The sequence below is a fragment of the Filicampus tigris genome, chromosome 14 (genome assembly GCF_054856515.1).
Source record: "Filicampus tigris isolate MCC_2025a chromosome 14, RoL_Ftig_1.0, whole genome shotgun sequence".
Classification (NCBI taxonomy): Eukaryota; Metazoa; Chordata; class Actinopteri; order Syngnathiformes; family Syngnathidae; genus Filicampus; species Filicampus tigris.
This window is the reverse complement of record NC_141230.1, coordinates 20,147,048-20,162,532: the sequence shown is the minus strand read 5'-3', so window position 1 is coordinate 20,162,532 and position 15,485 is coordinate 20,147,048. Positions and strand designations below refer to the sequence as shown.

The window sequence follows — 15,485 nt, the reverse complement described above, 5'->3', positions numbered from 1 at the left end:
AAACAAAACAACAGCAAGAACAGATCTTTTGGACCTTTGCAGTACCTTATCCATGATCTGGTTGTTGGCAGTGGCCAGTGCCAGGTCCATGGAGTGCATATCCTTGGTGAATTTCAAGGTGCTGGGATGCTGGCGGTAGCCATGTTCCCTCAAGATGTTGCCGGCTGTTCGGACTTTCTCCACATCCAGTGAGCCGATGGGAACCCAACCGATTCCTCGGATGAAGTTGTGATACTCACTCTTGTACTGGTTCTGTAGGAAAAGCGGTAGTTGTTTCTTCAGTTTTTCCTTCAATGTCAATTACAGCCTAGGCAATCACTATTGTAGCGGGGTGAAGTGTCAATCTTGAAGCTTCTTATCAGGTACTTACATCGCTGGCAATAAACTGCATGTTCCGGGCCAGTTCCAGGTTCATGGCGTCAGGCAGGACGGTGTAGTGAGGGATAAGCCTCTTGTAGCCAGTCATGGTCTGGGCGGCCGAGGCCTGCTTGGCGTGGACCACGCTCAACATGTCCACCGGCGAGTGGTACTTGAGCTTGGCCTTGTGGTAGTCCTTCTTGTAGTTCTTGTCGCTCTGGTGCTTGGCCACCTCCATGTAGTGGACCAGCAGCGGGTCGTCCTGCAGGCTACGTAAGCCCACGTGGTGGCCTCGCGCTTTCTCGTAAGCTAGTTTGTACTTGTACTGGAATGTAAGAAAAAAAAAAAAAAAAAAAAAAAGACCAGGTCTCATGACTCCAAGAACTGGTAAATAGGGGGTACTTTTAAGTCAAGGTACCACTAATATTGACTTGATTTCCACACTCACATTGCTGGCAATGTTGGAACCAGACTTGGCGGCCACAATTGGGATGGCGTCCGCTCTGAGATCGTAGCCCTTGTTGGCCATTTCCACGAGGCCGGCTTTGTACTGTTTCTGTGGGAGGAAGGACGACAATCACGTCGCTGAAACGAGTGAGAATAGTCGTCATTTAGCATCTTACGTTGCTCATGGTGATAGCGTTGGCCTTGGCCAGGACGATCTCCGGAGCATCCGGCATGACGTGGACACTCAGTTTGTCCTTTTCCCAAGCGGCCGTGTAAGCTTTCTGAAAAGGAATTCCACGTCAAATGCGCATTTTGGGTGGGGGGGAAGAGCAAGAGGGATCCATTTTACTGTGCCGCACCTTATCCATGATCTGATTGTTGGCCGTGGCAAGAGCCATGTCCATGGAGTCCATCAGTTTGCTGTGTCTGAAGTTGGACGGGTGAGTGCGGTACTTGTTTTCGTTTAGGATATCCCCGCCGACTTTGGCAGTTTCCACCGCGAGCGAACCGATGGGGACCCAGCCCGTACCTTTAACGTAGTTGTTCCAGTCTGACTTGTAATCGCACTGGAGAGAGAAAGACGTCATTAGTGAATGGACCAATTCTCAGACCTGAAATTTAAAGGCCACTGGAACTGAATATGAAAAGATACCTAAAAGCTGTGATTAAGTCTTCTAATTACTCCGAAGAACACAAGGGGTTAAACCCAAGGCTTGCAGGCCTTATGTGGCTCTTCATGTCATTTTTGGTTGCTCTGATTGGACTGCTTCCACATCTGATATGATGTGACTGAGCAAGATTGTTAAGATGACTTGACTCGTTTGAAATTTTGTGGGGACTCACCTTGACTTGCTTGAAACTTGTCAATGCTTTTTGATTCCTTCGCCACCAACAACTCTCCCTTCCTCTATTACAGCGCAACTGTAGATGCGATATGGTGGTGCCTTCATCTGGGCTGTAATGTTCCCTGTCGACACTTCCCCACCCCACCTCCACATGAGCTAGTGTGTGTGTTTGCTGAGGGTCTTTTTTTTTTTCCAAATTCATACTGTGCCCCCCCCCCCCCTTTACAGGAGCTTAGTCTGGGGTTGTATTTGTCCTTCCTCCTCCCTTATGTTTATTCTTTTAATCTGTGAAAAAGGGGTGCTGTAAAAGGTGACCTGGCAGATTCCCATTCTGTATCCCCCCGTTGGTCATTGTTTTTTATTATTCTATATCTCTTCTTGGACTGGTTGCGTGTGTTCCATTTCATTGTACCCTGTGGTACAATAACAATTAAGCTATTCCGAGTCTCGTTCTGATTAAGATTTAAGATGAAGACTTTCACATATGCGAGCTACTCGCCCCCTTTGAAAAGGGTGCTAGACCAAAACTCGCCTTGAATCGCAACGATGTGCACTTGAGCTCAGAGATGAACTTACATCACTGGACTGGGTGTTCATGGTACGAGCCAGCACGAAGTTCATGGCGTCCGGGAGGAGAGTGTTGTTGTGGAGGATCTTCCTGTAGCCAGTCATGGTCTGGGCGGCCGAGGCCTGCTTGGCGTGGACCACGCTCAACATGTCCACCGGCGAGTGGTACTTGAGCTTGACCTTGTGGTAGTCCTTCTGGTAGTTCCTGTCACTCTGCAGCTTGGCCACCTCCATGTAGTGGACCAGCAGGGGGTCGTCCTGCAGGCTACGGAAGCCCACGTGGTGGCCCCGCGCCTTCTCGTAAGCCAGTTTGTACTTAAACTGTAATGACGGGTCAAATAAGTAAGTTGATAGCGCATAATGGTTTGCGGTGCAGCTCGGGAATTTCTTTTTTTTTTATGTGACTTACGTTACTGGCGATATTTGTTCCCAACTTGGCGGCTACGATGGGAATGGCATCTGCTTTCAGATTGTAGCCCTTCTTGGCCATCTCTGCCACACCAGATTTGTAAAGTTTCTGCAAAAACAAACAAACAAAAAAAAAACATCAGTATTTACATGGAACACAGTTTTTGGAATTCATTGACAAACTTTTGTCATTCTTCTTGTGAGATTTTGAGGTGAATTTACATCGCTCATGGTGATAGCATTGGCCTTGGCCAGGACGATCTCAGGAGCGTCCGGCATGATGTGGACTGTCCGTTTGTCCTTCTCCCAAGCCGCCGTGTAAGCTTTCTGAAAAGGAATTCCACGTTAAATGTGCATTTTTGGTGGGGGGAAGAGCAAGAGAAATCCATTTCACTCTGGCCTCCATTTAATTGCTTAACTGTGCCGCACCTTATCCATGATCTGGTTGTTAACGGTGGCCAGGGCAATGTCCATGGAGTCCATCAGTTTGCTGTACTTGAAGTTGGATGGATGAGTGCGGTACTTGTTCTCGTTCAGGATATCACCGCCAACCTTGGCGGTCTCTACCGCAAGCGAGCCGATCGGGACCCAGCCAACACCTCTGACGAAGTTGTTCCAGTCATACTTGTAATCACACTGGTGAAAGAAATAAAGTCATTCGTGAGTGGACTGAATTTCGGAACTGAATTTTAAAAGCCATGTAAAAGTTGTGACTGGGTCTGCTAATTATTGCCTTTAGAATAGAGATAGGCAGATATGTTTTTTTCAGGGCCGATACCGATTATTAGTAGTCAAGGCGGCCGATAACCGATATTTGGAGCCGATATAAATTTTTCGTAAAAAAAAAAAAATTGGCTTCAAAATCTAAAAAGAAAAAGACAAAGAAAGAAAATTCTTAACTTTTTTGAAACGTCTTCAAGCATATGTTTATTGAACAATTTTTCAGATTTGCATAATGTCGATTTTTTTTTTGTTGTATTATTGTTACTACACATTTTTGACAATATACATCTTTGTTATCAAATTCTAACAAAAAGTGTCGGGAGAACCCTGGATTGTCAGAATGTCTTAAAATAGCTCCATATAGTTTTCGGCTGTAAATGAAGTTCTCCAAACTTTCACATATCTTTGTTTTGATTCCGACACAGTTTTAAATTGATTTATTATCGGCCAGCAAGATGTTTCAAAAGAGGCCGATGCCGATATTCGTCAAAACGCAGAATATTGGCGCCCATGATCGGCCTGGCCAAAAATTGGTCTATCCCTTCTTTAGACCATCTCGATGATAGTAGGTCTTCTGTCAAAACAAGACAGAAATGCTAATTCGTTTGGAGTGGATTGTACAATGGTAATGCTTTTTTTTTTGACGTCGCAAAAAGATCGAGATGCGAAATCACACCGGTCCTAGGGGGGTGACTTGCTTAGCTGAAGTAATGACTTGAGGACAAACTTACATCGCTAGACTGGGTGTTCATGGTACGAGCCAGCACGAAGTTCATGGCGTCCGGGAGGAGAGTGTTGGTGTGGTGCATCTTCCTGTAGCCAGTCATGGTCTGGGCGGCCGAGGCCTGCTTGGCGTGGACCACGCTCAACATGTCCACCGGCGAGTGGTACTTGAGCTTGACCTTGTGGTAGTCCTTCTTGTAGTTCCTGTCACTCTGGTGCTTGGCCACCTCCATGTAGTGGACCAGCAGGGGGTCGTCCTGCAGGCTACGTAAGCCCACGTGGTGGCCTCGCGCTTTCTCAAACTCTTTCTTGTATTGTACCTACGAAACAAGGCAAGTGTGACTTTTGTTCCAGGTGTCGCAGTTAATTGTGATATTTCTTGTCTGACCCTGTTGCTCTCCTCATGCTCATGATACACTTACCGTAGTTTTTTTTTTATTCCTTTCTTATAGCTGTATTATGATTTTTATTATTATGGCTGCCTGACGGATTGTCCGTTACGCCAGTCCTTGCCGCGGTGCAGTTTTCAGCGAGACAGTTGTAATTGCTGCAGGTTCTTGTTTTTTTTTTTAAGTTCTGATTTCTGTACTTGTGATGTAGACGATGTCACTAACCTCACAGTTTTAGTCGATTTTCACTAATAAAGGCATCAGCGTGGGCTTTAGAGGCCACATACGATTAGTCGTGGAACCACATGACATTTCATTGCTCCAATAGCAGATCATTCTGACTGATTTCATGACTGTTTTTGATTTTTAAGCCCAGTTTTCACTGTGTAGGGGTCCTGTGTTACTTGCAAAAATGATTACACTTTTACTACAGTCAGTGTGTGCGAGAAGCATGCTTGCGAACCTGCGCCGGATACATATACTTGAGATCATTCCGGCAGTGAATTTGTGCTATACGAATAAAATTCAGTTGAGTTGAATTCCAAGGGAAAAATGGATGGTTTTACGCACATTGCTGGCAATATGTCTGCCGTGCTTGGCGTGCTGAATGGGAATGGCGTCAGGCCTCAAGTCGTAGCCTTTGGAAATATCTTCCAGCCATTTTTGCTTGTACAGACTCTGCCGGGGAGAAATTAAAAAAATCAGACTTGTGTCCATCTAGTCAAACAATATGTCCGTGAATGTTGTCCTCTCACCTCACTGAGGGTCTGAGCGTTAAATTTAGCCTGGATGAACTCAGGGCAGTCGGCCGGCAAGTGGTAGGTATGCTTGAACTTCTCACCAGAAGCCTTGTAGGCGGTCTGCGGAGGTGAAAATCAGACAAGTGTAAAGATTGGGTGCACAAAAAAAAAAAAAAAAAAACTGTCAACAGAGTGCCTCGTACGAGGTCCAGCTGCTTGGAGTTGGCCAGAGCCAGCGACATGTTCATGCTGTCGCTGGTGCTGGTGAACTTGAACGTGCTGGGATGCTGACGGTAGCTGATCTCGTCCAGGGCGGCCTTGGCAGCTTTGGCCTTCTCCACGTCCAGAGAACCGATCGGAACCCAGCCGGATCCTTTGTAATAGTTTGTGTAGTCGGCTTTGTAAACGTTCTGTCAAGAATCAGAGATATTTATGTTGATTCATTTAGGATACACAGCCCCTATTTATTGGTTGTTTTTAAAAGTGTTTTTCTGTCCTATTGGAATATATTCTTGTTCAAATATCATGATATTATTTTTAGGTGTCTGGGGCAGGTTAGTTGGGTATTTCCTATGGTAAATATTGCTTGTTTTTTCTACGATTCAGTTTTACTCTTTACTTCTTCCCCTTTCTTTTTCAAGCCACGTTTTGGCAATGCTTGTTCACTTGTTTTAAAGTCTTACCAAGTCGCATTTCCCTGTTCTACCGGCAAATGATTTTGCCTCAAATTCAGGAAAATATTCCTCATTTTGATTTGATTTTTGAAGCCCAGTTTTTGCAGTGTCGACACACCGATCGAAAGCGAGCGCACGTACCTCGCTCTGGATCTCCATCATTTCCCGGCAGCGGTGCAGCTGCAAGTGGTCGGGAAGAATCAAGTAGTCGTGGAGGTACGTCCTGTAGCCGATCATGGTCTGCACGGCCGAAGCGTGCTTGGCGTGGGCCACGCTCATCATATCCACCGGCGTGTGGTACTTGAGCTTGGCCTTGTGGTAGTCCTTCTTGTAGTTCTTGTCGCTCTGGTGCTTGGCCACCTCCATGTAGTGGACCAGCAGCGGGTCGTCCTGCAGGCTACGGAAGCCCACGTGTTTGCCCTTTGCCTTCTCGTGCGCCAGTTTGTACTTGTACTGCAAAAAGGAGCGAAGACGCGTCAGGTGGGAGCAATCGAAAGCACTGGAGCCGCCTGAGTAGAAGCGCGCTGACAACTCACGTTGCTGGCAATGTCTCTGGAGGCCTTGGCTGCCACGATGGGGATAGCATCCTCCCTCATGTGATGCCCTTTGAGCAGATCTCGACGGTGAGTGTCGGTGTAGTAATTCTGAAAGTAAACAAGAGTGCGTGTATGTGTTAACAGTCGACACATTTTTGCTTTCATTCACAGGACCTTGTGCAGCTCCTGCCGGTGTGCATGCAGTGGCCACTTGGGGGCAGTATAATAGGCAAGGAAGGGCAATTTTATTTTACTAAGCGCATTTCATATTGTTTTAAACACACATGCTGAATTCCCTTTGTTATATTTAGCTTAACGATAACCTCCACTGGTAGTGGCAATAAACATCTTGAAGCATGTTCTTGGAAGAACTCTTCACTATGTGCCAAACTGCTGTTTGTTGTGAATTGAGTTGACAATTGAGAGACAAATTCTGCGTCATGCCTGATTGGTGCCAGAACATGAAAAGCCTAAAAGCGCATTAAAATATGTAGGTACAGTAAATGACCAATTGGTGGAAAAGATCAGCCAGGCGTCTAACCTTGCTGATGTTGACAGCGTTGTATCTGGCTAGCATCAGTTCAGGTGCATCGGCAGGAAGATGGTAGGTGTGCATGAACTTCTCGCCACTGGCCTTGTAGACTTTCTGCAGTCAGGAGCAGGAAACTGGGTCAAAGGTGGCAAAGGGTCTCCAGAGAAAGAGCTTTGTGAATAAGACGCTCACCGCGTTGAGAATCTGAGTGTTGGCCTTGACCAGCTCCATGTTCATGGAGTCGAGCGGGATGGTGAACTTGAGGGTGTCTGGGTGCTGTCTGTAATTTTTCTCGTCCAGAGCCGACGCCGCCGCCTTTGCCTTCTCCACCTCCAGTGAGCCGATCGGGACCCAACCGACTCCCTTGACGTAGTTCTTGTAATCCTGTTTGTACTGGTTCTATGAAACCAATAAAAAAACATGTTGGTCCTTTACTCACAAGCTAGGCTTGAATATCCCCGAAAAGCAGTGATGGGATGAGTATTTGGTATCTGTACCTTCAATGAGGACCCAATTCATTTCTTAATCATGGATAGAAATTTTATACTTTTGTTGCAAGACTTAGCAACTTTTCAGACTCTCTTAGCAACATTTCTTGCTATAAATTTAAGGTTGTTTGAATAGTGGGTCTTCAGTGGGGACTTAATCAACTTCTTAAACATGGATGCCAATTTAGCACTTTCGTTGCTAGATTTAGCAACTTTTCGGACTTCATTTTTCTCACAACACATTTAGCAGCTTTCAGTTGTTGTTTGGGATTTGTTTCAGCGACTTTTGAGGAGTGACTCAAAACTGAATGACACATGAAATTTAGGGTTGTTTGCAATCCGTTCCGAGTAGCTTAGCATTTTCCCCAAAAAGCACCTAGCAACAAATTAGCCGAGTGGCTGAAAAGGTTGGAACTTACGTCGCTGGCATTGTAGTTCATGGTGCGAGCCAGATCCAGGTTCATGGCATCCGGCAGCAGGCGGTAGTTGTGTTGGGGCTGCCTGTAGCCGGTATAGGTCTGCACGGCCGAGGCATGCTTGGCGTGGGCCACGCTCAACATGTCCACCGGCGAGTGGTACTTGAGCTTGACCTTGTGGTAGTCCTTCTTGTAGTTCCTGTCGCTCTGGTGCTTGGCCACCTCCATGTAGTGGACCAGCAGGGGGTCGTCCTGAAGGCTACGGAAGCCCACGTGGTGGCCTCGCTCCTTCTCGTACGCTTTCTTGTACTGGACCTACAGGTGGGATGGCGGCGTCGTGTTTAGCAAAGGTGGGTGGGGAGGACTCAAATCGTTTGCAATTTTAGGACTTCAGACATGCTTTTGATCAAATTAAGGAGAGAAAAAAAAAAAAGAATGGCAGCATGCAAGGTTTGCAACTAAATGATAAGATACGCAACAATTACGACATATGCAGGAGCATTTCTGCAAAAGCCGTAAAGACTGCTAAGCCACGTTAACTCGGCAGTTTAGCGCACCGATAGCAAGTCACACACTAAGTAGGCTTCATGTTGCTTATACGTTCAATTGAGAAGACGATAAAGTGACAGACAATACTAAGACTGTTTTTCAAACCAGTGTTGTGTTTTGAATAGGAATGGGCAAGTGCACATACCAGGTATCGGTACCGGGCCGATACCGGATTTGTTTTAAGGTATCAGGTACTCGTGGAGGCTGCCGATACCAACCACCAAGACTTAAAGCCCACTAGTTGAAACGCGGCATTCTGATAAATATTGCGTTTGTGGAATAAGAGTTAATCCACCCGTTTTTAGCCATCTCTTGGGGCGGCCATATTGTCCCTTCTGTTGACTGAAAAATGACATCACAGTTGCTCAGAACTCAGGTAACGACCAATCACGGCTGACCTATTTTCTGAAGCTGAGCCGTGGTTGGTTGTTACCTGAGCCCTGAGTCGTTGTGATGTCATTTTCTGTCGACAGAAGTGACAAAATGGCCGCCCCCTGATATGTGCTGAGGACTTACATCACTGGCGGCGTGTCTGGCAGCTTTGGCGGCGACGATGGGGATGGCGTCGGGCTGCAGGTCGTAGCCTTTAGCGATGAGGTCCTGCCAGGCGTACTTGTAGTAGTTCTGAAATGGCGGAGCGCAGACAGGACCAGTCAAAAACAAAATCATCCGCCCAGATTGCGCCTTTGCCTTACGTTGCTGATGTTGTAGGCGTTGCACTTGGCCTGGAGGAACTCGGGAATGTCAGGTGGCAGCGAGTACTTCTGGTGGATGTCCTCCAGGCCTTGCTTGTAGAACAGCTGTGAGAAACAAAGGCCAGTTGTGAAAGCGTTTTCACTCGACGTGAAAAGGAAAAATGATTACGGTGACTCACGTCGCTCCTCTGCAGCTGGTTAACTTTGGCCTGCATCATGACGGGGTGGTCGTCGATGGACGTGAAGGGGATGGTGTCGGGGTGCTGTCGGTATTTTTTCTGAGCGAAAAAAAACAAAAAAAAAAACAGTGTAGAGTAGAACTTTTTTGTCTGGCTATTTGTTGATTGTATTTGTCGGACAAACCTCGCTGAGGATTTCCGATGCATTCTTGGCTTTTTCCACGTCCAAGGAGCCAAACGGCACCCATGGGGTCCCCTTGGTGTAGTTGTTGTAGTCAAATTTGTACTCATTCTGGAGCAAAAACATGGATGACGACATTCAGCAAGGGGGCTCGACTTGACTCACTCGATTTTTGACACGGTCTCATTTTCTGTTATATACTGTTCGGATATGCTGGAAATACAGATGGGAACTTAGTGACCGATAGATAGTTAGTATTGCAAACAAAGTGAAAAACAACCAAAACACATTTTTTTTAAGAATATGTTCTATGGAGGCCCACTAGTTGAAACACGGCATTCTGATGAATACTGCGTTTGTGGAATATGACTCAAGCAGCAAAATCCACCCATTTTAATTTTTTTTAGCAATCTCGGGGGGCGGCCATTTTGTCATTTCTGTCAACTGACTGAAAATGACAACACAACTACTCAGGTAACGACCAATCACGGCGTCAGAAAACAGGATGGCCGTGATTGGTCATTGTTGATGTCACTTTTCAGTCGACAGAAGTGACAAAATGGCCGCCCCCAGAGATGGCGCGGGTGTGAGTGAGTGGATTAACTCCCGTTCCACGAATGCAATATTTATCAGAATGCCTTGTTTCAATTTGTGGGCTTGCAAAGAGCTTATGCTTGAAAAAAATATGTTTGGGTTGACTTCCTATTTAAAGAAAAAGATCCAGCAAAAGACGGAACTCAACAGTACAGAACCAAAGGCAGACTTTTTGTCACCGAGCTCGGTGAGGATCTCACGATACTTTGGTTATATTTCATCCATTCCTCATTTTTTGTTTACCCTACCCGCCCGTTTGACTGCTATTCCAAATCAGTGTCCCGACTCACGTCGCTCTGGATGATGTTGGCCTTCTTGGCCAGGTCCAGCAGCACGGCGTCATGGGGCAGGAAGAAGTTGGGGTTGATGCTGCGGTAGCCAGCCATGCTGGTGACGGCCTGCGACTTCTTAGCCTGGGTGACGGACATCATGTCCAGAGGCGTGTGATACTTGGTCTTGATCTTTTCATATTCCTTTTTGTATTCGCGCTGCGGGAGAAGAACTCAAATAAATCAAAAGAGTTTCTGGCCTTCTCCAACTGGAGTCCGGGCAGCCGCGGCCTGTAAAGCGTCACGGGACCCAACGGGTTCGGGAACCTCAAGGAAGAAAGCAAAAAGTTTTGTTTACATCACTCTGGATTTTGGCCACGTGAACCGAGTGCAGGATCTTGGGATCATCGTTAATGCTGAGAGCGCCGACCATCTGACCCTTGTTCTTCTCGTACTCCTTCTTGTATCTCACCTAGGAGAGACGATAGAAAAAAAAAATCGTGTCATTCAATCCTCACACTTTGAAAAGATTTGCAACGGGCATACATACGTCGCTGGCGATGTTGGTGTGAGCCCGGGCGGCTAAAATGGGGATAGCGTCCTCCTTGATCTCAAACCTCTTGGCCTTGGTTCTCTCCCAGTCATATTTGTAGCAGCTCTGCAAGGAGACGGTAGCATTCGGCGTACTGTCATGTGCATTTACGGTACACGTCTAGGGGGTTTGGCTTACGTCGCTGAGGTTGAAGGCGTTCACTCTGGATTGGATGAAGAAAGGGTAGTCCGGAGGCAGACTGTTCTTGGTCTTGGTCTCTTCGTATTGCGCCTTGTAGTTGAGCTGTGAGCCGGACAAACTCTTGAGTTAGTACTCTCTCGCTTACTACTAATTAAGATCATAACTTTGAGGTGGATACGCTTTATAGGAGGCTTGTGCGCTCACTTTCACTAAGGGATAAAAGTAAAGGAGTTGGACCTAGACGCCTTTCTAGGGGCTTAAAGGGCAAAGACCTTTCAATTGGTGTCATGATTTTTGGATGAGAGTTGACGGCAATTGAATCTCTATTCAATTCGCAATCTGAATCGGATCCGAATAAGACTTAGGTTTCAATAAGTCACCGATCATCTGTTTTCAAGCGCTTAGGCTATGTTCAGGTGATGTGGAGTCCAACACAGATGACCACACCCGACTGCTTGCCAGTCTGTCACAGGTGCTTGGAGTGAAAATGAACTTGGTGTTCAGTGAACCACAACACAAACAGAGGCAATCCTCATCTAGGATCTAAGAGTCAAAACGCTTCTTCCAGTTCCAGAGTTTTCCCCTCTTTATTTTACATCGCTACCATCTGCACAATCTGGATGAGATCCAGATCAAATTTGGGTTGGATCTTAACAGTCAAAAAGAAGGACCACATTTCATTCCAGAATTTGAGATTCGGCCACTACGTAAGACATTTTCAGTTTCAGTTACCAGCAAATGCTGTAACTTGAATCAGTGATTCAAGTTTCAATTGCTAGCAAATGCGTAATCCGGAAAAATGTTGGTTGCCGTTTCAGCAAATCCGCCCATCAGGGTAACGGACTAGACTCTTTTGGACTGCTCGCCCAACGGCAATTGATCTTGGTTCTATGTGAACCACGACAACTAGGACGTTTAGGAATTAGCGGCCAAAAAGAACAAGTTTCAGCCTGGTCCATCATTTGCTACCGAATGGGTAATCCGGATACAACTTGGGTTTCAGTAAACCTATCCATTCATCTGTTTCTGACAACATTTTGAATTAACCATTGTAAAAACGATAATGATAATTATAACGATAATGATTCTCTTGTCTAGTTAGGATTGCACCGCTCCGGAAACTGATTTCTACTCCCACAGGAGGGCAGCACTGTGCCAGCGGACTTTCACTCTTGCGGAACACTGGCTCTATTAAGAGTTTGCTGAACACCACTTGCTATATTTACTCCACAGCCAGACGGATCTCGGGTTTCCATGGCCACAAGTGGACAGCTGGGCTTCCTGCATTTTTAAAAGTCATCTGCATATCTGACACACGGAGGATGTGGCTCTCTACTCCTGGTACTGAGGTAGTGGAAAAGGGGCAAGGTTGAGAATGCGGATTTAGGGTGTCATACGTACGTCACTCAGCTGTTTGGCGTTGACGGCAGCCTGAACCAAAACCGGCGAGTCGGTCACTTGCGTGAATTTCACTTTGTCCGGATGCTGTCGGTAAACATACTGCAAAGCAAAAGGAAAAGTGGCATGAGACTGCACCAGAAGAGGACCACCGCGGCCCTAAATCTTGAATCCTGAATCCATGTCCCTCCTCACATCCTTGCAGTCGTCCAGCTTCTTGGTAGCTTCATACTCGGCCGTGATGGTTTGGGGGAAGAAACATTGCGTTTTCATGTCTTCGTAGTCGGCTTTGTACAGTTGCTGTGAAAACAAAAGGATGCAAAATGAGAGGTCTGATTTTTGGGAAGGGGAATATCCACAAGGGATCAAACCTGTTTCTTCATGTCCTCCACTTGCTGGCAGTGGAGCATGTAGACGTCCTCGTAGCTGCCCAGGTAGTGACCCTTTATTTCGTTGTCGTATTTCTCTTTGTAGTGTGTCTGCGTAAAAACAACGTGACGATTTATTAAAGAGCAGTCCTTGAAATGTTTTGTGTTAATGAAGCCCGGAGAAAGACGTATAAAAGGAATAAAGTTGAAGCTGTAATGACGTATTTTTATTCCACGGAAGTTGTAATTTAATTTTTGAACTTTTATTTGTTATTGTGAGAATATAGTTATAGTGTAATATATCACATAATTGAAAACATGATTTCACACAAAAAGAAAAATTACGAGAAGCAAATTCTGATACTGTGAGAATGTATTTGTGCTTTTGCTGCAAAAATGTCATAATCACAATTATGATGTGAAAATTTTATTAGAAAAAAGTAAAAAAAAAAAAAAATAAAGGTTGTGTTTCTGCAAAATTAAAGTCGTAATTTAAGTACAAACCGTTTTAATTTTACGGGACTGAAATTGCGTTATTGCAAGAATAAAGCCATAATTTTAATAAGAAATGTCAAAAAAGAAAGAAAAAAAACGAAGAGAGAAAGAAAAAGAAAGAAAGCATATTGTCGTTCTTACGTCGGAAAACTGTTTTAGAACCGAGTCCATTTGGAACTTGGGCGTTTCGCAGTAGTTGATGCTGAACCCTCGGGACTTCTCGTAGTTGTCCTTGTACACTTTCTGCAAAGACCACCAGAAAACAAAAGCTTCGCTATTTTCCTACTTGGGAGTGGACTGTCGATTTGAGTTTGGATGTGTGCCACGTACGTCACTGAGGATGGTGCCGGCGTATCGGAGCTGCCTCAGCAGCGGATTCTCGGTGGCCGGCAGCGTGTTGTAGTCTGACTGGGCCTTCGTCTTCTCGTACTCCTTCTTGTACTGCACCTGGACACACAAACATGAACGCGTTAATGCCATTGTTGCAGCTAATTTTTGGGGGGCTAAAAAGTTGTGTTATTTGCAAAAAACAACGGGACTTTATTGAAAATATTTTTCCATGGCGAGAATAAGGTTATTAGAAGCAATTTTAAGAGTAAAATGTGTTACTGCAAGAAAGAAATCGTAATTTTGCTAAACATTTGTGGGGGATTTATGAGAAAAATGTGTTGTGAAAGAAAGAAAAAAAGTTGACATTTTTCAGAAATTTTTCAGACTGTGAGAAAAGTCGTATTTTTGCTGGAAGTCTTTATTTTAACGTTTTTTTTTTTATTCATGAGAATAAAAATTGCGTTATGACACTAAAGTCATACATTTATTGGTAAAAGTCGTATATTTATTATGAATTGCAATAGTGACAGTAAAGTTATCATACAGAATTTTTATTTTTCTGCATTTGTGAGCAAGAAGTGGCGTTAGTGCAAGAATCAGTGAGTGGTGGTGACTTACGTTGCTGGCGGAGATGCCCGCCTTCTTGTGGGTGTCGTAGACGGGCGTGTCGGTTTGCATGAAGTAGATTTGGTCTTTGGTGTCCTCGTGCTCTTGCGTGTATTTCCTCTGCAAGGGAAAGCAAAGGTCAGCGCTAGCGTCTGGCACGTGTGTTCGCTGACGGACGTTATTGTATCTATCGGAAACTAATGAAATAAATAAAAATAAAATTGAAAGAGCAATTTCGTTAAAATTTTTTAAAAAATGAAAGTGCTTATAAAAACAAAAAGATAACCGAAACCACATCCAACTAAAACTAACTGTAATTCTAGCAAAAATGTCCTTCATTTTGGTTGTTGAGTTTAAATGTATTTATTCCGGTATTGCTATACATTTGTACAGAAGGAAGGTCAAACATTCGTTTATTTAAGGATTGTAGATTACAATACCGTTTTGTTCTTATCTTGGACTCGACAAATACTTTTTAAAAACTCTAATACTAAAACTAACCAAAACTAAACTAAAATGAAGCATTTTCAAAATAAAAAAGACTAATAAAAACTAACAAATTTTCTCTAAAAACAAATTCAAATAAAATTAATGAAATGAAAAAAAAATCAAAAGTCAAAACAAAATAAAAACGAACTGAACTAATGAAAAATCCAAAACAATTATATAACCCTGGTCTGCCCGTCCATGTGTGTATGCGTGTGTGTGAGTCTTACATTGCTGAGGTTGTCCATGGCCGCCCTGGCCATGGCCACGTCATAGTAGGGCGTCTCGCACCACTGACCCTTCACGTCTTGGTTGTACGCCTCCTTGTACTTCAGCTGAGGGCAAACAAACACATCCAAGATTAGTAACCTATATTGTGGAAAAAAAAAAAAAATATATATATATATAAATAGTTTATCAGATTTTTTAAAGTACATTTTTTTAAGTTTATTTTTGGGGGATAAAGTAAAATAAAACTTGTCATTTTTTTGATTAAGTTAAAACCAGCTCACAACATTCGGAGAAACAGTGGATCCCGTATAAATCCGCGTATAATAGATTAGACACCCATTGTAAATGCACTGAAAATAAAATAAGCCCAAATAATTCTTTAAAAAATAGGGATAAACCACCAATAAGCATTTTCCAGGAAAAACAGGGGTCAAAAAATATTGAAATTTAAAAAAAAACAATTTTTTTAATGCAAACGGGTAAAGCGGGGTTCCACTGTACATACTTTATATTTTACACTTTTTTT

The 15,485-nt window shown here is 44.4% G+C and overlaps 1 protein-coding gene across 10 annotated transcripts in view; it reads right to left on the bottom strand.

Annotated features, from left to right (window-relative positions):
• neb (nebulin) overlaps nucleotides 1-15,485 on the bottom strand; it is a 70,637-nt gene that overhangs the window by 44,561 nt on the left and 10,591 nt on the right. For all 10 annotated transcript variants that reach the window (XR_015089462.1, XR_015089463.1, XM_086050777.1 and 7 more), the window contains 33 exons: nucleotides 14,959-15,063; nucleotides 14,255-14,362; nucleotides 13,637-13,753; nucleotides 13,448-13,549; nucleotides 12,815-12,922; nucleotides 12,639-12,743; nucleotides 12,447-12,545; nucleotides 11,043-11,147; nucleotides 10,863-10,970; nucleotides 10,671-10,784; nucleotides 10,334-10,531; nucleotides 9,453-9,560; nucleotides 9,269-9,367; nucleotides 9,090-9,194; nucleotides 8,911-9,018; nucleotides 7,849-8,160; nucleotides 7,134-7,340; nucleotides 6,951-7,055; nucleotides 6,410-6,517; nucleotides 6,015-6,326; nucleotides 5,403-5,609; nucleotides 5,215-5,319; nucleotides 5,030-5,137; nucleotides 4,079-4,390; nucleotides 3,054-3,260; nucleotides 2,847-2,951; nucleotides 2,626-2,733; nucleotides 2,226-2,537; nucleotides 1,164-1,370; nucleotides 981-1,085; nucleotides 806-913; nucleotides 371-682; nucleotides 46-252 (listed from right to left, as the gene is read on the bottom strand). Coding sequence is in view for 8 of the 10 variants with exons in the window: in XM_086050777.1 (XP_085906903.1) it covers nucleotides 46-252; nucleotides 371-682; nucleotides 806-913; nucleotides 981-1,085; nucleotides 1,164-1,370; nucleotides 2,226-2,537; nucleotides 2,626-2,733; nucleotides 2,847-2,951; nucleotides 3,054-3,260; nucleotides 4,079-4,390; nucleotides 5,030-5,137; nucleotides 5,215-5,319; nucleotides 5,403-5,609; nucleotides 6,015-6,326; nucleotides 6,410-6,517; nucleotides 6,951-7,055; nucleotides 7,134-7,340; nucleotides 7,849-8,160; nucleotides 8,911-9,018; nucleotides 9,090-9,194; nucleotides 9,269-9,367; nucleotides 9,453-9,560; nucleotides 10,334-10,531; nucleotides 10,671-10,784; nucleotides 10,863-10,970; nucleotides 11,043-11,147; nucleotides 12,447-12,545; nucleotides 12,639-12,743; nucleotides 12,815-12,922; nucleotides 13,448-13,549; nucleotides 13,637-13,753; nucleotides 14,255-14,362; nucleotides 14,959-15,063 (5,136 nt within the window). In the remaining 2 variants the exon portion in view is untranslated. The remainder of the gene's footprint in view (nucleotides 1-45; nucleotides 253-370; nucleotides 683-805; nucleotides 914-980; nucleotides 1,086-1,163; nucleotides 1,371-2,225; nucleotides 2,538-2,625; nucleotides 2,734-2,846; nucleotides 2,952-3,053; nucleotides 3,261-4,078; nucleotides 4,391-5,029; nucleotides 5,138-5,214; nucleotides 5,320-5,402; nucleotides 5,610-6,014; nucleotides 6,327-6,409; nucleotides 6,518-6,950; nucleotides 7,056-7,133; nucleotides 7,341-7,848; nucleotides 8,161-8,910; nucleotides 9,019-9,089; nucleotides 9,195-9,268; nucleotides 9,368-9,452; nucleotides 9,561-10,333; nucleotides 10,532-10,670; nucleotides 10,785-10,862; nucleotides 10,971-11,042; nucleotides 11,148-12,446; nucleotides 12,546-12,638; nucleotides 12,744-12,814; nucleotides 12,923-13,447; nucleotides 13,550-13,636; nucleotides 13,754-14,254; nucleotides 14,363-14,958; nucleotides 15,064-15,485) is intronic.